Genomic DNA, 21,341 nt, shown 5'->3' on the forward strand with positions numbered 1-21,341 from the left:
AAGAAAATTGCCAATGACCAGTCTTCATGTGGTATCAGCAGTATATACGCTCAGTAGGGCCATCCTGCTCCTGGAAGCTGTAAGCCAGGCGCCCCTCAGAGTTCCAAGTGTCCTCCTTGAACAAACAGCTCCAGGAACACTTTCCCTTTCCCACAAGCACTGTTTGCCCGCTGATAGCTCTTCTGTTCTCTATGCCCACGCCTTTTAGAAAAGCAGATTTACCTGGAAAACCCTGGGAGTCCTCATTTAGCTGAACTGAATGGAGTTGAAGGGATGCACCTATTCCCAAAAATACTTGTTCACTTTGAAGTGCAGGTGGATCCAGCCTGGATGCCCCAAAAGCCCTTGGTCAGCAGCCAGGATGCAGTCCTAGGAGGGGTAATTTAAGCAAACTGTCTTCTCAGCTGGCCTGGCCTCTTGGCTGGGTACTTTCCTTCCCTCCCTGAGCTTTCTGTGGTCAGAGAAGATGGATTTAGTAAAACAAATTTAATGAAAGGCCAGTAGAGAATATCCTAGGAACGCAAAGATAGCTTATGTTGAAAAAGCTGTTAATTCATACATTACTAAAACAAATTAGAGATGAAAAACTGTTTAACCGTCTCAATAAAACCATCTGTCAGAAAGTTGACTCTGACTTATGGTGACCCCATGTGTATCAGAGTAAAACTGCTCTACAGAGTTTTCAGTGGTTGATTTTTGGGAAGTAGATCAACAGGTCAGCTTCTGGGTAGACTGGAACCTCCATCCTTTTGGTTAGCAGCCAAGCACGTTAATCATTTGTACCACCCAGGGACTCCGAAACACCTCGGTCTCGTTGAACCAAACCCGTTGCCGTCAAGTTGATTCTAACTCATAGTGATCCCATAGAACAGAGTAGAACTCCCCCATAGCGTTTTCAAGGATCAGCTGGTGGATTCGAGCTGCTGACATTTTGGTTAGCAGCCAACCTCTTAACCATTGTACCACCAAGGCGCCAATCACCTCAATAGATACAGAAAAAAGTATCTGGTGACATCCGATATCTCCCATGGAAACTCTTAGCAAAATAAAATAGAAGGAACTTTAGAACTTCATTCCCATTATCTTGAAACATCATATTTAATAATTAGAAATTGTCCCACTAAAGTCAGGCTCAAGACAAGCAGGGCCACTCTGACCTGTTTTTCCACATCATGCTGGAGGCCCTGGCAAAAAAATGTAATAAGACAAGAAAAAGAAGATTATATATATTGGAAAGGAGACCTAGCTGTCTTTTGTACATGATATGATTTACTTAGAAAAACCCAGAGAAACACTTGGTAAAGTATTTGTACTTTTATGAGGGAGTTAAGCGAGGTAACCAGATACAAGATCAACATGCAAAATTGGAGGCTTTTCTGTATATCTGCAGGAGCTGTTTAGAAAATGGACATTTTAAGTCTCATTTCATTTTTGCCACAACCTTGAGGAAGATTTGAGCCCATTTTACAGAGGTGAAAACTGGAGTTAGATAGAAGTTAACTGGGCCAAAATCACGCAGTATATACTTCGCAGAGCAGTGATTCAGGTATTCCTCTGAGTTTCTCTCGCTCAGTGCCTCATATTAGGTTGCTAATTCCTTAGTTAGACTTCTTTTTAATAGTGGGCATGCACAATAAGTCAGAGTCAAACCCAGAGGCAAGATGTCTTTGGAGGGTATGTTCACAGGCTACAGTAGCTGGTGCCACAACACTGTCCACGTGCAGGCTGTGGCCCAATGGCCGTGTCCAGCTCACTGCTCACAGCAGGCCACGTGGAAGGCTTGCACTGACCCAGGCTCTCTCAGGATGCGGGGAAGCCACCCCTCTTAGGAGCTGAGGTCCCCAAACGCAGAGTAGCCAAGCCCCGAAGACGTTCTCAGAGGACCTCCACTTCTGATCTTCATAAACACAAAGCTGTTAACAGTTCAGAGACACCCACCAGAGGGAGAGCACATGACCACCACGTCATTTCATAGCTGCAGGTGGAGATGTCAGGTTGGTCGGTGGCATTAGCTTGTCCACGCAAACGACAGGGAGGAGTTTGAGAATTGTGCTTGTGTGTCTTTGTTGTGCATACTTTGGGTAGGCCGTTTTCTTGGGATCTGTGTGGGAACCACAGGCAGCATGGCAGGACAACGAGTTCAGAGGCGAGTTTTCCCCTCCTTTCTTGGAGATGACCCACAGTATACTTCTTTACTTTGTCAGTCACACTCACTACTTTGCAAAGTTTGTCCGATAGTATAGATCAGAACCAAGCCTCGGCTTCCAACACAGCGTCTCTTGTATGTGCTCTTTCCCAGATGTCATGGATTGAATTGTGTCTCCCAAAAAATATGTGTCAAGTTGGTTAGGCCATGATTGCCAGTATTGTGTGATTGTCCACCATTTTGTCATCTGAAGGGATTTTCCTATGTGTCATAAATCCTACCTCTATGATGTTAATGAGGCAGGATTAGAGGTGATTATGTTAATGAGGCAGGACTCAAATCTATAAGAATATGTTGTGTCTTAAGTCAATCTCTTTTGAAATGTAAAAGAGAGAAGTGAGCAGAGAGATAGGGGGACCTCATACCAACAAGAAAGTAGTACCAGGAGCAAAGCTTGTCCTTCGGACCCGGGGTCCCCACACTAGAAGCTCCTAGTCCAGGGGAAGATTGATGACAAGCCTTCCTTCAGAGCTGACAGAGAAAGCCTTCCCCTGGACCTGATGCCCTGAATTTGGACTTCTTACCTACTAGACTGTGAGAGAATAAACTTCTGTTTGTTGAAGCCATTGACTTGTGGTATTTCTGTTATAGCAGCACTGGATAACTAAGACACCAGAGCTCAGACCAGCCTGGATCACCATGAGTGGCTGGAGCTGGCATCAGGAGCTCTGGCATGCCCTCAGCTTGTCCCTCAGGAGGTGGTGAACTGTGAACATGCCTCTCAAGGTTTTCTGGGCCTTCTTGCTCCTTTGTACAAATGAATCGTTAGATTGGGCAATACCAGAAGAGCTTTCTGGGTCTGATGTCCTCTGGCAAGTGTCTGGGGGGCTTTGCACTTGACTCTGCGTGGCAGGAAGAGGCCCTTGAGGGTCAGGGTGGTAGGATGGGCGTGTCAGAAGGTGACGTCTCTGATTGGCTCATGAATGCTTGGAAGAACGGGTGTGCCTCACTTCTCTGAATGACTTTCCACACATTGTTGACCTGGACATGGGTCACACAAAATAGGGTGGATTGAGGGAAGAGATGACTAGCACAGAGGTAACTGTGATATGTTAATGGCTTCTAAGAACTAAACGCTGACTGCGTGTTACGAAGTTCGATCCAAGGGTGACTCCTTAGCCTAATAGATGACTGTAATGTGGCCGTTGAGTAAGAATTTAACTCCTGAGGTTCGAATCACACTGGAGGGCCCTTATCTAGTCATTCAGAGGCATTTATTGAGCTCTTCAGAAACCTTTGTATCGTGAGCCATCACCCCCTTATCTCCTAGGTTTGTTTAAAGTAAGGGTGCACCTTCTTACTTGGAGAAGTTGTGTTTGTGATAATCTCAGCAAAATACCTCTCAGTAGGATTTGGGCTCACCTGAGTTTGGGAGCAGACGTGGTATATTGGAAATTGCTCTGGGCTCTGTGGTCAGGGAGCCAGTGTTTGAATCCCAGCTCTGCCATTGACCATGTGCTTCCTCCCACCGAGTCTCAGTCGCCTGTGTCTGACCAAACCAAAATACCCATTAACATCAAGATGATACCAACTCATAGGAACTGCCCCATAGTGTTTCTAAGGCTGTAATCTTTACGAAAGCAGACTATCACGTCTTTCTTCCGTGGAACAGCTGGTGAGTTTGAACCATCGATATTTTGGTTAACAGCTGAGCACTTAACCACTGCACCACCAGGGCTCCTTTACCTAAGGCATCGAGTGTTTTAAAGAGGGAGTGCGGTCTCTGCTGAAACTAAAGAAAGGGGTCCTGGCAAACAGGCAGGAGCTTGGAAGAAAGTAAACACTCTTGTGTACTAGTTTGGTCTCTTTCAGTTCCTGGGATTTGAGGGAGTCCAGTAAATAGCCCTCTTGTCTGAGTTCTGAAGCAACTGAGAAAAAAAAGACCAAAGAGTAAGGCAGATGGGAGGGGTCTTTCACTGATAAGGCCAGTCCTGGCTTACATGGCTTACACCTGTGGGCACATGGACCAGCCAGGACTGAGCCCCAGGATTAGACAGACCTGCCCACCCAGACCCAGGGCACTGGACCTCCAAGGCCTCCCCACAGTGTGGCAGGCCTGGACCTCCAGCAAGACCACGTGGTCAGAAGAATGGTTGGCAACACATACTTTTTGCCAGTTGGGTGGCTCCCAAAGGAAGAAGGAGGGATATTGCCGACTCTGCAGGCACACTTCCACTCCAGTGCCTGTGGGGAGGAATGAGTGAGGGAGCAGAGAAGCCAGGAGTGTTATACAGGTGGAACTGCTTCCACAGGGAAAGAATCAGGAGTGAGGGGAAAGTGCACCCCTGAGACAAACCCCAGGTATTCTGGCTCAGGTTACATCATTGGGACATCCTAGCTGGTGCTGGATTCAGTCTTGACTGGATCCCCCAGCCCAGATGATGCCTGCAGGGGCCGGCATTGCTTGCTTCTGCTTCACTTAGTTCTCAGGCAGGCCCTTTCCCCGCACTCTGGCCGGGACCCCAGGCTTACAGGACCCTTAGATCTTTATTTCCTAGGCAGAGGCAGCATCTCTTCTGCCCTCTACATCAAGAATCTGCCTATACAGGTGAGAGCTGCAAGGGGCAGAGAGCCTAAATCAATGGAGATGTAACAACATGGGTAGAGTGAGAATGGTGACTCAATGTGACATGTGTAACCAATGCCATCAAACTGTTCACGTAGAAACTGTGAGTGGATATATGTTTGGTTGTGTATATTGCCACCAGAAATAAATCAAATAGAAAAATAAAAAAAGAAAAAGAATCTATGTGCACTCAGAGAAGACCGTGTGTCCATATTTAAGTTAGTCACTGTGGGTAGGGCGACAGGGAACGCCCCCACATCACATGGACCAATCAGAATTAGGAAGAGTCAGATTGGGGGCAGTTCCCCCAAGAGCCGCACTTTGTCGCGCGCTGACCGTGCTGCATCAGGGAACATGGGTGTTTTTTCTTTATCTTACGCTTTTGAAGTTACGTTTTTCTGAGCATTTATGACTTTATAAGTGAGAAGGGAGAGGAGGATAAGAGAAATTTTCGTAAATCTGCTTTTAACCCTGTCTTGCCCACAAGGATTTAAGGCAGCTAACAAAAATACGAAGAATAGATAAGCAAGTGAGAGGAGAGAACGTAAGAGTAACACGCAGCAGCAGCCAAGAATGAATGCCTCTGTACTTGCTAGAGGAATCCCTGGGTGGTGAGGATGGTTAAGCGCTAGGCTGCTGACTGAAAGGTTGGAGGTTCGAGTCTACCCAGAAGCACCTCAGAAGGAAGAAAAAAACAAATCCAATTGCCATCTAGTTGATTCTGACTCATAGTGACAGACTAGAACTGATCCATAGGGTTTCCAAGAAGCGGCTGGTGGATTGTAACTGCCAACCTTTTGGTTAGCAGCCGAATACTTAACCACTGGGCCACCGCAAAAGAAAGACCCGGTGTCTGCTTCCGAAAAAATAAGCCATTGAAAACCCTCCGGTGCACAGTTCTACTCTGACACACATGGGGTCACCATGAGTTGGAATTGGCTTGATGGCAATTGGTTTATTCTTGCTAGAAGAATGTCAAGAAAAACCTACATGTCAAGAGAAGCCTTTTCTTTTCTTCTTCTTTTTTTTTTTTTTTGGTTTGGTGAAAAAGAAAAGATCCGTCCCTCTAAGGAAGCAAAAGTTTGGGGAGGGGGCAAATTTTGAGGGGCCCTGGTTTTAAAGATGGTTGCTAGCTGCATTTAACAAAGCCCATTACAAGTACCTGGGCCCTGGCAAAGGGGTGGCATGAGAGTGACTGTCACCTGGGATCCCCTGGCCTGTGTCACAGAGTCTCAGGAGGGAAGAGGAAGCACTGGTACATTGGGTGGCAGGTGAGGCACCTGCGCCCAGGGCCACAGTCCATGCTGATATCTGACCATCTTCCAATTACATAGTCACGGAGGTGCTAGTCTTCACTTACTGGGAAAACAGCTCTGGGGCACCCTCTTGAGATGGTGCTTTCTCCCCTCTGTGCACCCAGGTCTTTTGCAGTCCTCTGTCTCACTCCTAGATTGAAATGATCTCTGAGGCTAGCCCCCAACCCCAAAGTTGACGAGATTTCTTCCTGGAAAGTCAATGCTCACTACCCCTGAAGCATTCTTACCTCTGAGAGTTTCCCAGGTTGGGATTAGCCCCATGTGTAGACAGTAACTTTGCAGGGCCACAAATGAGCAGGGGGCCCTGGTGTGGCGAGCCTTTTCCTCGTTGCTGCTCCCTCATTGGAGAAAAGAAGCGCAACTTTCCAGGGTCTGGTGGCTGCCTTTCTCCGCCCCTTGAACCAACCCCATCATGTTTTGACAGTCTGACCCTCCAGGGGTCGTCTTCCCTCCCACAGTAAGGATAAACTCAAGATTTTGGGAAGTCCAGCAAGATGCTACAACTGGTGAATAGACAGCATATGAATAGTGCATGTTAGGGTTTGATGTGTGGGTTTTTTTGTTTTTGTTTTAATTAACTGTTGGTGTCCTCCCTTCACACAGACAGCTACAGACAGTTCTTCTAACTCCTCTCAGAAGAGGGAACAACCTACTCGGACAATCTCCTCTCCTACATCCTGTGAGCACCGGAGAATTTACACCCTGGGCCACCTCCATGACCCGTACTCCACGGACCACTATCACCTCGAACAGGTAAGCAGCCACCTCATTCCTCTGAGGTCATCAGAGTGGATGGTTCCAGTTCTGGAATGGCCTCCTTCCTCTCCTGTTGACCAAATGCCCTGAGCCCAGGCTTCTTCCACATGCCTTTGTACCCCCAGCCCATAGTGAAGGGAGGTGGTGGCAGCTCCCCATGACACAGAGTTTTCTATGAGCTAGCTAGGCACCTCACTAAGCTCTTTATGTACTTAATCTCTTTTAATCCTCACAAATTATCTCACACACACGCACAAGGCAGGTACTCGATATTCCCAGCTTATAGATGAGGAAGTTGAAGCCCGGATGCAGGCCCAGTCTTGCTCAGATACATGTAGCTAGAGTCTGGAATTCAGTGATTCAACAAATATTTACCGAGCAGCTGCTCCGAGGAACAGGTTCCCAAACCAAGGGGCACGGACCAGGGCCTGGGCAGGGGGTTGTGCCTGCCAGTCTGCTTTGAAATAAGTGCAAGGAAGCTCAGGGCAGTGAGTTTTTTGTTTTTTGTTTTTTTTTTAACGTAAGGTAGATTTATTCAGCTATCTTTATAAAAATTATTTCATTGTGTGCTTTGTAATGTCTGGTATTAAAATATTCTTTGTTAACATCACATTATGGCAGCAGTAGATGGGAATTCCTTCTTTGACTCTCCTTGCTTTGCAAAGAAAAATATTAGCAAAGCCTGTGTCAGTTCCCATGGTTTGTTTTGAAAGCCCACTGGATTTTTATTTTTCCAAAGTCCAGGAAACTCTGATGTCAAGAATCTGAGTGAGAATTAGGGCAAAAAGTAGGTCAGACATGGCCCCTGCCCTCAAGGAGTTCACAGACTGGCAGGAAGCGGCAGGTAAATCTAGCGTAGTCACCATTATGTGATAAATTTTATAACAACATTGTTGTGACTGTAATGGCAACAGGTATCAAACACTTCCTTGTGCCAGGCTGTATGCCAACACTCGGCCAGTTGTTACTGTTGCTGTTAGTTACCATCAAGTCAGTTCCAACTCATGGCGACCCCATGTGTGCTGAGTAGAACTGCTCCATAGGGTTTTCAAGGCTGTGACCTTCCAGAGGCAGATCACCAGGCCTGTCTTCCGAGGCACCTCGGGGTGGGTTTGAACCACCAGCCTTTCTAATACTAGTCGAGCGCTTCATTGTTTACGCCACCCAAGGACTCCAGTACCTGACCTAGATTATTTCTTTTCATCCTCACAACAGTCATATACAGTTTTGTAGACAGAGAAACTGAGTCTTAGCAACTTGCTAGTAAATTCTGTAGTGGGGATTTGACCCCAGTGGGTTCGCTTCAGAGCCATACTACTCACCCCTAAAAAAAACCTTTAGGCCCAAAGGACTCCAAAGCGGGAGATCTAACTCATTGCACAACTGAGATGCCCTGTGCAGGTCAGGCTTACACACATTTATTCAATACATATTTATTCAGTACCTGCTGCTCTGGGCAAGGCACTGTGGTAAACTGTGGTTGGCGTAAGTGTAGTGAAGAGTCTTTCACCTTAAGGGAAAAGGCAGTTTGGGTTTGAAGGCTAGGGTGTGCGGCCTTGGGTCTGGCCTGCCTGGGCTCCAATTCCAGATCGGCCACCCACTGTCTGAGATCCTAGCAGGATTCAAACCCAGGCAGTTCGCCTCCGGAGCTTGCACGCTTATCCTTTTCATGTCCATGCATCCCATCTTCCCAGCCAGATTCCAAGGGACTTGTGGGCCTTACGTTTCCTAGGATCCCCTGTTGCTTTTTCAAACATGACCCACAGTGAGAAATGCATTTTATATCGTGACCCAGTACTCACATAGTATATACATACACACAGATGATGACAAGTTTCATGAAACAGTAGTTATCCTTATCGTATACAGTGCACTCTAGTATTCTATTTCATTTAAAAAAAAAAAAGCCAATCTTACAAAACAGAACATAGGAGGTATAAAAACAGGCAGAATGAATCAGCTGTTCATGTTCTCCTTCTCGACCTGGTTGTATTCAGCTTGTGAAAATTCAGCAAGCCATACGCCCGTGCTTTTCTCTGTATGTGCTCTACTTCAACACAACAGGGAAAGTGCTGGTCTCAACTTGTTAAGTTGATTCTTTGATGCAGTGTGGATTGAGACTAACAATTTGAAATACATCTTTGACCTATGAGGTCGTTCAGTAATTCTAGAATGGGTCACTTTCTTCAAGAAATGCCTTGGTCGAGGGACATGAAAGAAAATCCAGGATAGAATGAGAGAGGAATGTAGAATAAAACTCTTAATTCCTAAAAAGGCCAGAACTACTAGACCAATAGAGACGAGAGAAACCCCTGAGACGATCCTAAGATACCCTTTGAACTTGGAATTGACGCTATTTCTGCAGGTCACCTTTCAGCCAGGTAAACAGTATCACCCATGAGTAATGTGCCCCTTAAAACAGTTAACTACATGAGACCAAATGGTCAACCTTTATCTGAAAGCAAAGATGAGAAGTTAAGGAGGGGGCAGGGAAGCTAGATCAGTGGAAACAGAACAAACAGAATGCAAATAATGAGGATGCTGACACATTGTAAAAATTATAACCTATGGCACAGAACAATTTGTAAAAAAAAATTGTTGAAGGGAAACCTCATTTGCTGTGCAAACTTACACCGAAACACAATGAAATGTTACTGAAGAAAAAAGAAAGAGGTGCCTTGGTAAAGGTGAAAGGCACGTCCTTGGAGAATGGGCAGTAAGGGTATGTTTTGGTCACTGCTGTAACATACTGTCTCCTTTTTCCTGGGGCAGCCGATGCCAAGGCCCTACCGCCAGGTGAGCTTCCCGGACGACGATGAGGAGATCGTACGCATCAACCCCAGGGAGAAGATCTGGATGACCGGCTACGAGGATTATCGGCACGCCCCAGTTAGGGGCAAGTACCTCGATCCCTCGGAGGACGCAGACTCCTACGTGCGCTTCGCCAAGGGCGATGTGCCCAAGCATGACTACAACTACCCCTATGTGGACTCCTCAGACTATGGCCTCGGTGAGGACCCCAAGGGCCGCGGGGGCAGTGTGATCAAGACACAGCCCTCCCGGGGCAAGTCTCGACGGCGGAAGGAGGACGGGGAGCGCTCCCGGTGTGTGTACTGCAGGGACATGTTCAACCATGAGGAGAACCGGAGGGGCCACTGTCAGGACGCACCCGACCCCGTGAGAACTTGCATCCGCCGGGTGAGCTGTATGTGGTGTGCAGACAGCATGCTCTATCACTGTATGTCGGACCCCGAGGGAGACTATACAGACCCTTGCTCGTGCGATACAAGCGACGAGAAGTTTTGCCTCCGGTGGATGGCTCTTATTGCCTTGTCTTTCTTGGCCCCCTGTATGTGCTGTTACTTGCCCCTGCGGGCCTGCTACCACTGTGGAGTGCTGTGCAGGTGCTGTGGCGGGAAGCACAAAGCGGCCGTGTGACTCAGTTTCCTTCCTCCCCGGCCTCCACCCACAGTCACAGGAGAACTTGTCTTTTCCATACTCTCCCGGTCTCCCCTGCTCCCTTCTACTCAAAGGAGCAAGGAGAGCCAGAGGCCTCCCAGCTTCCTGGTTCCGAGGCACCATTCCAGCTTGGGGAACCTGCCGGGTGGACTCTCCACTCAACCCCAGCCATCGTCACTGCATCAGCCACACACCCATGCACACAAGCACACACAGTGTTCTATGGAAAGGAACCTTAGGCATAGACTTTCATGTATTATTAACAATCTGTAATCAAGCTAAATGTCTTATCCATGTGTTTATTTCCTGTTTTTCCTTCCCACCTCTTCCAGTTCAAAGGAGTCTGCTGTCCGAACTGCTGATTTTTGGTGGGTTTTGTAGTTGATTTTTCAAAGAGCATTGCGAGACTCTCTTTTCTCTTGGTTCAGCTTGCCTGTTCCTAGCAAGTGTGGGTTCCTGCGGAAACATGATGTCAGAATGATGAAACGCTACCACGAGTGTTTTAACCTGCCGTTAGTTATTATGGCTGGGAGGTGAGCTGGTTAACAAACTGGTACCACAAAACAATATCACTTGTTCTAAAGCCAAATTTCCCACCTAAGCTGCAGTGTCTATCTTCAGCTCGTCATCTCCTGTCCACCCCCGCCAAAAAAAAAAAAACACTGTTGAAATTAGTCACTGATGCAAAGCATTAACCTGTAAAATGACTGAGAATCGAGCCTTACCTTCAGATTAACTTGCAAGAATCAGGAAAAACCCTTCAACTGCATCACATCCTCTTGGACCAGGGCTAGAAAGGGATCTAGGTTTCTAGAAGCTCCCTAAAAAAAAAAACCAAATCCGTTGCCGCAGAGTCAATTATGACTCGTAGCGACCCTATAGGGCAAAGTAGAACTGCTGCCCCATAGGGTTTCCTAGGCTACCATCTTTACGGGAGGAGATCACCAGGTTTTTCTCCTGTGGAGTCGCTGGTGAGTTTGAACCGCCAACCTTTGGGTTAGCAACCAAGCGCTTAACCACTGTACCACCAGCGCATTTTATGAGCCTCCCTAGTTAAAAATAGAACTTTTTAAGATTGTGTCGCCACCACTTCTAAAAATTTAGCAATATTCGAATAAAACACTAATGAAGTAAATCTTGCTTATGGTGTTGCAAACCAGATAGTCTACTCAAACACAAACAGTGCGCCACAAACCAGTTCCAGTTGAGAAACACTAAGATTGTGGTGAATAGAACTATAGGAACCCTCCCTCCCCCCAGTGGCTATTTTATACTATTAATGGGGGAATTTTAAATGTCCTAAATTTGAAGAGTGGTGAGTTGCATTTTGTTTGTGAGTTTTTGTCTGCGGCTCAATTTCGTGTCACCAAATTCTTCATTTATACTTGGGAAAAAACAAGGCCATATATAAAAAATAAAAGAAATCCTCCCAATGCCTAAGTGTCTTTCTCCTGCAACAATAAACCCAGACGTGCCACCTCGGGTGCACGGGTGGTTAGGTCAGCAGACTGGTTCTACCTGCCGTCTTGCCATGTAGGAGGCTTCTAATTAGCTGGAAAAGAGTATTTTTCTAATATATTGCCAGGAAAAGCCAAATCTTCTTAGCAAAGGAAAACGAGAAATGAAGAGTGGTTACCTGTACCTAGCATAGTACAATCAACCTTCTGGAGACCACGGGGCGGCGGGGGGGCAGGCTTGCTGATGCTGGCTCTTCTTCCCACCATGATCTTTCTGTGGCAATTTATTGCCAGCTGAGGGTATAGCCTGCCCTCCCTCTCACCCCTTCCCCACCCCTCCTTTATTGTACACAGGACATCAGTCTTTAAGGAAAGGGACTTTTTTCCAGTCTGCCAATCGTGTTAGGAAAGTGCTAGCCATGCCTATCTTCATGGGAATGTTTTCAGCTCATCTGAAAGCCCATCACAATTCTTTAGTCAGCTCATCGGTGTAAATAACCCAGCATGCTTATGAGTTAGTTGGTAGATGTTTTCATTTGTTGGAGTTACTGGTTTGGGCCTTCCAGTTTAGAAAAGGAGCAGAGAGCTGTCAATCTCGATGGATGGAACAAAAGAGAACCTCTTCCATGCCTGGAGAACATCTAGAAAACCTTCAGCCAGCCTCCAAAAGTTGTTGAGAGACCAACTCTCCCCCTTGAGGTGTTTCCTCTGGGTCTTTCTCTAAGGTCTCCTCTCTACAAAGCACAACACTAATATATGTTTTGTTAGATCTCAGTTCAAATGCCCCTATTTATTTCAAGAAGAATACACATCCGGCTGCTTATTGTTTGTCATCTTTATTTAGTTGTTCCTGTCTTCCTTTATCCCTTGTCCTTTTCCACCCCTCTTGGGAGTTATGCTAGTGAATCTTACTCTGGTATACTTTTTGATTTGTGAAGGCAGCGGTTAAGGGCACAAGGACAGACATGGGGACATTTATGTAAATAAGTCTCTCTAATCGCCGCACTGCAGCTGAACAGTGTGTAGTATTTTCCCAGTCAGCTTTGCCATACTGACGTCAATCATTTGAGAGAAATTATTCAGATTTTATTTTTGTATCTGTGGTAACAAAACATTAACCAAAAGATTTTCTGTTTGGAAGCTTCCCCCTACTCCCCCCCGCCCCAAGCTATTTGCTCACATTAACAAATTAAAGTGCCTGAAGCATAATTCATTCTTTACCTGTATACTAAAAACCCTGTTGTATTGATTTTTTTATAATAAGCCTTTTTACCTCTGTGTAAAAATATATATATACAAGTGTATGATGTACATTTTAGTTCTTAACTTTTTTTTATGGTTTCTAATATGTATGACCAATGTAGCCATTGCTTTAAAAATGTACCATGTAAATATAAACACATCCTATCAGATGACTGTCTTTGGGATATTTATCTGGTTGGAGACAGAGTGGCGGTTGAGCCTCAGCAGAGACGGGCGTTCTTGAACACAGGATGGGAAGGGGTTTCCTTCAGAGAAGGATGTGTGCACACCGGGCTGTTTTTGTGAGGAGGCTCTTCCCGCCTTTGGTTAGGTCATATTCCCAAGAGGACTCTCCAGCTCCTTGGGCTCCATGCCTCAAGCAAAAGGAATGCTCTGTGTCGAAGCCCCGGGAACACCCCCTCTTCCTAGGCCTGGCTTCCCCTACGTGTGCTCCTCAGAGGGAACAGCTGTACTTCCTCTGAGCTGTTTTCCACCAATTCCTGCTGACCCTCAGGGGTGGGTGGGTGTGTGTCAACTTCGGGAGACAATTTCTCACAGAAAACAATTGTTAGAACTCTAAGACCCTTGGTCTTCTAAGAGCATCTCTACTTCAGTGAAATGTGGCCCACTTCCCCTTCCAGTGGGTTCTGTGGATGCTCAGACGTTAGGGTCACAACCCCCTAGAGGAAATACAATGTGGGGCTTTTTTTAACAGTCACAGGAAAGTTTCAGCTCCTTCACTTCAGAACCAAGTAAACTAGTTGCCACCCAAGCAACTCCGATTCATGGTGACCTCGTGTGCATTGGCATAGAACTGTGCTCCAGAGGGTTTTCAATAACTGGTTTTTTGGAAGTAGACTGCCAAGCCTTTCTTCTTCTGAGGCACCTCTGAGTGAACTCGAGCTGCCAACTTTTCAGCTAGTAGCCTGGGCAGGTTAACCATTTACAGCATCCCAAAACCCCAGAGAACCAAGTAGAGTGCTTAAAAAGAGATGTATAGAGGAGCTCCCCTCATCTTAGTTTTAACTTTTCTGGAATGACTTCTCCCGCAAAGGTGAACAGCACGGGGAGAAGCCGGAAGTTAGAAAGTAGGGGGAGCTCCAGAGCTGGGGACAGCTAGAAGACCTAAGATCTTACTCGACCCTCACAACCCTCCAGCGACCCCAGCCCAGATAGCCCCTTCCTGTTATCCCTGATTTACAGTTGAGCAGCTGAAGCTTAGAAAGGGTCAGCTGCTAACGTAACCGGCAGTCGCACACAGCATGGACAGACCCTGACTGAGCCCAAGCCTCACTCTGCCTCCTCTGTCCCTCTTCTTCCCTTTTCAGGCTAGAATCGCAAAGCGCCTGGGGTCCTGAGCGCCAGTCAAGAGCCTGCCGCACATTCCTGCCCTCGCCCCCTCTGGCAGCCTCAGGAATAGCTTGCGGTCCTTATTGTCCTTATTGTCCTGAGTGCTAGGCCAGGAGCTAGGAGCACCACACAGGTCACCTACTTCAAGCCTCCACAAAGTAAAAACCCACTGCCATAGAGTGGATTTCACTCATAGCAACCCTATAGGACAGAGTAGAACTGCCCCATAAGGGTTTCCAAGTAGTGGCTGGTAGATTCGAACTGCCGACCTTGGGGTTTGCAGCCGAGCTCTTAACCACTGCCCCACCAGGGCTCCTAGCAACCCTATAAACCTGTTGCTGTCCAGTCAACTCGACTCATAGCAACTCTATAGGAGAGGGTAGAACTGCTCTACAGGGTTTCCAAGATTATAACTCTTAGGAAAGTAGACTGCTACTGCTTTCTCCCGCGGAGCTGCTAGTGGGTTCTACCCGCCGACCTTTCGGTTAACAGCCGGCAGCTTTAACCATGGCGCCACCAGGGCTCCTCCTCTGCAGAGTAGAGGGTGCGTTTCCATTTTACAGGAGAGAAACAGGAGCTCAGCAAGGTCGCTGGAGCGTGGCTGCCCCTCCTGTGGGCAGGTGACTGCACCTTTCGGAGCCTCTGAGAATAGTACCTACCCTCACCCTATTGTGAAGGTGAAAAAATGTGGTGTCCTTACTCTGGGGTAAACAGAAGGTGCTCCATAAATGCTAGTTTTTTCCTCAGTTCCTCCTTTATCTGGGATTCGAGCCAGCATCAAGAGCTGGAGGGGACAACCTCTTTCAAAACGCACGAGCCGAACAAAGTACACTGGACATTTTGTGAGTATTTAGACCTACAACCTACTGTTGAGATTTTTTTCCCCTACCTCTCTGCGATTCTAAATTTGGTTTCATTCTTTTCTGGCCCTCCCAGAATATGTTAGTGGCCCAAGTGACAGCTGAAGAAATGCACTAGCTAGGTTGGCTATGTTCCTTGGGAGATGAGAAATGCAACCTGGGGAGGGCTGGGTCCATCTCAGCGCCCTACCTTGCAGAGCACAGCCTGCTGGGACTTCCAGCCCCCATCTGGGGCCTTGGGGGCACCCCTGCAAATCACTACCCTCTACTACTAGGCCTCTGCTCCTCCCCTCTGCTGCTTCCCCTGTGCTGGCTACCAGCGCCCTCCCCAAAGATTAACACCCGCCAGAAAATCAGGACATCTTCCCAGGGGAAAAAGTTGCTGGAGGAGGCTCACAGGGCCGTTTGTTATTTATAGGTGGCATTAGCACCGGCAATCAATCCCCGGGCCCTCAATGTAAATGCCAGCCAGAGCTTGTAGAAGTGGGCCTGCCGCTTCAGGTGTCCTTATTGCAGGCCTGTTGGGCTTGCTGATTTGTGGGGTGAGATGATGTGTGGCCGATGGTTAGAAATGCCACTTGTTGTTTGCTTGTTTAGGCCTAAACCAGATGTGTGGAATGAGGGGTGACGACCCTGGTGACATCTTTTTTTCTTTCTTTCTTTCTTTCTTTTGTTTTATTGTGATAAAAATATACGTAACAAAATTATTTGCCAATTCAACATTTTTCACTGTAATTCAGTGAGATAGATTACGTTCATCATGTTATGCAACCATTAAAAAAAAATTTGCCGTCAAGTCAACCCCAACTCATAGTGACCCTGTAGGACAGAGAAGAACTGCCCCACAGGGTCTCCAAGGCTGCGGTCTTTACAGAAACAGACTGCCACACCTTCCTCCCAGGGAGCAGTTGGTGGCTTTGAACTGCTGACCTTTCAGTTGGAAGCCCAGCACTTAAGCACTGTGTCACCAGGACTGCTTGTACAACCACTGTCCTTTTCCAAATTATTCCACCACCATTAACAGAAACTCAGTGCCCCCAAGCAAGACCCATTTCCCCCTCCCTGCTACCCCTTGTAACCACTAATAAAATTTCTTCTCTATCTATCTATACATTTGCTTATTTCACATAAGTGGGATCATGCGACATTTGTCCTTTCGTGTCTGGCTTATTTCACTCAGTTTAATGGAATCCCTGGGTGGCGCAAACGGTTGAGTGCTTGTCTCCTAGCAGAAAGGTTGGTAATCCACCTTCCCAAAGGTACTTTGGAAGACAGGCCTGGCGATCTACTTCTGAAAATCACAGCCTTGAAAACCTTATGGAGCACAGTTCCACTCTGACCACATGGGGTTGCCATGAGTCGGTGTCCACTCAATGGCAACTAACAACGTTTTCAAGGTTCGTCCATGTTGTAGTATGTATCAGGACTTCATTTCTCTTCATGGCTGAGTAATACTCCATTGTGTGGGTATACCACATTCGTTTATTCATCTGCTGATGGACATTTAGGCTGTTTCCACCTTTCAGCTATCGTGAATAGTGCTGCAGTTAACACTGGTGTATGAGTATCTGTTCTTGCTTTAAATTCTTTGGGGTATATATCTAGGATTGGGATTGCTGGGTCACATGATAGCTCTGTATTTAACTTTCCGAGGAACTGCCAAATTGACTTCCACAGTGGCTGTACCATTTTGTATTTCCACTGGTGTAGTGGTTAAGTGCTACAGCTGCTGACCAAAGGGCTGGCAGTTCGAATCCGCCAGGAGCTCCTTGGAAACTCTATGGGGCAGTTCTACACTGTCCTATGGGGTCGCTCTGAGTCGGAATTGACTCAAAGGCACAGGGTTTGGTTTTTGGGTTCATCAGTACCTGTTATTTTCCATGTTTCTGATCATAGCCATTCTAGTAGGGATGAACTGGTATGTTATTGTGTTTTTGATTTGCATTTCCCTAAGGTAGTATAGGAAACCCTGGTGGCATAGTGGTTAAGTGCTACAGCTGCTAACCAAAAGGTTGCCAGTTCAAATCCACCAGGTGCTCCTTGGAAACTCTATGGGGCAGTTCTACTATATCCTATAGGGTTGCTATGAGGCAGAATCAACTCGAAGGCAATGGGTTTGGTTTTTTTTTGCTTTAAGATAGGACAGTGGTTAAGAGCTATGGCTGCTAACCAGAAGGTAGGCAGTTCGAATCCACCAGTCACTCCTTGGAAACCCTATGGGGCAGTTCTACTCCGTCCTATAGGGTTGCTATGAGTCAAAATCAACTCCACAGCAATGTTTTTTTTTTTTTCATTTTTTTTTAAATGACTAATAACATCAAGCATCTTTTCATGTGCTTCGTTACCTTTTATATAATATTCTCCTTAGAAAAAGGTCTATTCAATTCCTTTGCCCATATTTTGATTGAGTTGTTTTTTGTTGTTTCTGGTGACATCTTCCACAACCAAATACCAGCCTTAGCCATGTGAATCAGTCCTCCCACACTCCCCCTACCCTTGTCTTCTCAGCTGGAGCAGCCGCCAAACTAGTGGTTCCCTTGAGGTGAGCTGACTGCCTAAAGGGCAGTGCTGGGGGGCAGACAGGCTCTGCATATTTATAAAGAGGGAAAAAAAAAAGCAGTTATTATGTGATAGCCATGCTTGCTTCCCTTTTCCCCTCTTATTATGCCCCTTCTCTCATTTTTTCCCCCCCAAAATTTCTGGGGAAGTATTTTCTTTCTGATTATAGAAGTGATACATAGTCATTGTAAAAATGTCATACACTGCAAAAATATGAAAAATGAATGTCTCCACTATCCCACCAAAGGAAACCACTATGTGTCCATCTGGACTTTTCTATGTATTTATACACAGATATGTGTGAGTGTGTACGTGTAAGCACACGCACATGTGTTACCTATACTGCTCTGAAACCTGTTTTTTTGCTCTTGCTTTTACTTAAAAATATCTCAGACACCTTTGCATATGAATACATACAGATTTATCTTATCCTTCTTAGCAGCTTCATAGTGTTCCATGATGTGGCTGTGATATAATTTACTGACCCAAACGTCTATGGCAATATCAGCTGTCCTGGTTTCTCCTTAGTATTGCAATGAGTGGCTTTACAAAAGCAGAAATTGATTTTCTCACAGTTCAGAAGGCTAGAAGTCTGCACTCAGGGTATCGGCTCTTGAGGAAGGCTCTTTCTCTGTAGACTCTGGGGGAAGCGACCCTACATAAAGAAGAAAATAAAAATCAGGTGAAATTCTCTAAGAGATTTACACAACAGCTGTTTATGCTTTCTGTTATGTTTAATGAGTTTTACTGCCCACAACCACACTCTTACTGTAGTATTCCCACTCTGGGCTTCTTGGTTACTTGGACTAACTCTTCAGATAGTTTTCTTAGGAAGGGTACAAAAAATAATTTTATTTTCCGAGTTGTTGCATATCTCAGAATGTCTTTTTGTTGCAGACACATGTGTCCAAGAACTTGGCTGAGTATAGCATTCTTAACCAACAACATTTCCCCCTCTAAGTTCTGTATATATGAACTTTTTTTCTTTTTGTTTTTTACTGTTGTGATAAAGGCCACTGCCTTAATGCTCATCAAGGCAGGGGCACCAAACTGTGCCAGCCATCGTATTTTTCACCACCAGGCAAAGAAAATCCAAATTTCACTTGCTGCTGTGAAAAAAACTTGCCTAATTTTTGCCTATTGGTAACGTTTTTTTTTTTAAGCTGAATCTTGTAATTAAAGCCTTTTGCCTGTATATGCCATTGATTTTTTTCTGAAACTCAGTGATCCCTTTCAGTTGGTAGAATCAGATTTTTAACTCTGCAGAGTTTTCTTCTAATATGTCTTTCATTATTGTTTCTGCTCCTTAAGGCTCCAGTTTCTTCCTCTGAGATATGTAACTCATAGATTGCCTAATTAGTTTTCCTTACCCACTGTCTTCTCTCATCACTTTCATCTAGCCCTTTTTAAAAATTTCACTTTGGGACAGTTTCTCATCTTTGTCCTCTTTAAGATGAATTGTTTTTGCTATAGTGACCATTCTCAATGTGTGGTCTACAGGATTCGGCGGGGGTGGGGGGGCGGTCCATGGAATATTACTCAGCCATAAAGAGAAATGAAGTGTGGATACATGCCATAACATGGATCAACCTTGAAAACATTAAACAAAACAAAACCCATTGCCATCAAGTCAATTCTGACTCATAGTGACCCTATAGGACAGAGTAGAACTGCCCCATGGAGTTAGTTTCCAAGGAGTGCCTGGCAGAACATTATGCTGAGTGAAATAAGTTGGCCAAAAAAGGACAAATATTGTGTGATCCTACTTCTATAAAATACCTAGAATAGCAAGTATACAGAGACCAAACCTTATTAGTGGTTACCAGGGGCAGGCAGGAGGGCAGGAGAAAGAAGGATTCAATGCTTAGGGGACCCTGAGCTTCTGTTAAGGGTGATGGTATAATTTGGGAATAGATAAGTGTGGTGATTGAACACGATGAACATAAAGTTACTGAACTGTACCTGTGAAGATTGTTGAAATATCAAATGTCCTGTTACATACATAATTAGTCCCAATTAAATTTTTTTCAAAATAAAATGCTAAAAAATTTTTAAATAAAATGTAAGTAAAAATAATAATATTATTTGTTTCACTGTGTTAACATTTGCACTGATGGTGCAAAAGCAATGGAAGGTAAAAGAGCTGGTGCCTTGACAGTCACCGAGGCAGGGGCACCAAACTGCCAGGCACGCTCCTTAAAAGAAAATGCAAGTTTCACTTAAGAACGTGCTTGATGAAGCAATAAATATTACTAATTTTATTAAATATCAAGCCTTGAGTTCACATCCTTTTACTATCCTGTGTGACAAAATAGAATGCACGCGTAAGTACGTCTGCTACATGGTGAAGTAGGTTAGTTATCTCAAGGAAAAGCCTTCGTGCAATTGTTTTGAGTTGCAAGCTGAACTAGCTGCTTTTTTCATGGGACACTACTTTTACTTGAAAGAATGACTGACAGATGGTCATCATGGTTATGTTGCTATGGTGATTCAGACGTGGCTATTTGGCAGACATTTTCTCAAAAATGAGCAAAGAGAGCCTGCCATTTTGAGGAAGACAACTGATAGTATTTGCTGCCAGTGATAAAATTTGAGCATTCAAGGAAAAATTGGAATTTTGTAAAACATGTATCTGCATTATTGGCTTGGCAGCTAGCTGCCCAACAGTTAAAGACTTCTCTCATAAAATTGGTGGTGATATTAAGAAATGTGATCTTTTTTTACACCGTATAATGAAAATGAAATGCGTCAACATTCAGAAGATCTACGTAACTCGTAGAACCAATATTTCCCAAGCGACCAGTGTGTGATGTTACAAAATCATGCACGGGTAAAAGATCCTCTCAAAGTGCAAGAAAACTAATGGGTTTTGATATAATAAAGTGATACAGCTTCAGATTCTACATCGCAACTAATTTTAAGAAGCCACCACTTGTGGGTTTTGGTGTAGTAGCAAAGAAGACTACTCACAATAATCTGAAAAGGCTATTAAAATTATCTTCTTTTTCCAACAACATTGCCTATGTGAGGTCAAATTTTCCTCACATACTTTAACCAAAACAACATATCACAACAGATTGAATTCGGAAGCAGATGTGAGAATCCAGCTGTCTTCTATTTAGCCAGACACTAAATAGATTTGCAAAAATATAAAACAATGACTCTCTTCTCACTGAAATGTTTTTCATTTTGAAAATATAGTTGTTTTTCATTAAAAAATGTTAACATGTGTTATGATTATTGTGCCCCCAAAAAGTGTGTGTCAACTTGGCTAGGCCATGATTCCCACTATTGTGCGATTGTCTACCATTTTGTCATCTGATGTGATTTTCCTATGTGTTGTAAATCCTACCTCTCTGATGTTAATGAGACAGGATTAAAGGCAGTTATGTTAATGCGCCAGGACTCAATCTACAAGATTAGGATGTATCTTCAATCAATAAAAAGAGACATAAAAGAGAGAAGCCAGCAAAGAGGCTGAGGGACTTCATGCCACCAAGAACGAAGAACCAGGAGAGGAGCACATCTTTTGGACCTGGGGTATCTGCACTGAAAAGCTTCTAGACCAGG

The 21,341-nt window shown here is 45.2% G+C and overlaps 1 protein-coding gene across 2 annotated transcripts in view; it reads left to right on the forward strand.

Annotated features, from left to right (window-relative positions):
* SPRED2 (sprouty related EVH1 domain containing 2) overlaps window positions 1-13,156 on the forward strand; it is a 127,451-nt gene extending 114,295 nt beyond the window's left edge. For both annotated transcript variants that reach the window (XM_049857373.1, XM_049857374.1), the window contains exons 5-6: window positions 6,692-6,841; window positions 9,617-13,156. In XM_049857373.1, the coding sequence (XP_049713330.1) occupies window positions 6,692-6,841; window positions 9,617-10,282 (816 nt within the window). In that variant the 3' untranslated portion in view covers window positions 10,283-13,156. The remainder of the gene's footprint in view (window positions 1-6,691; window positions 6,842-9,616) is intronic.
* Window positions 13,157-21,341: the final 8,185 nt, after the last annotated feature.

Source organism: Elephas maximus, chromosome 17 (genome assembly GCF_024166365.1).
Source record: "Elephas maximus indicus isolate mEleMax1 chromosome 17, mEleMax1 primary haplotype, whole genome shotgun sequence".
NCBI lineage: Eukaryota > Metazoa > Chordata > Mammalia > Proboscidea > Elephantidae > Elephas > Elephas maximus.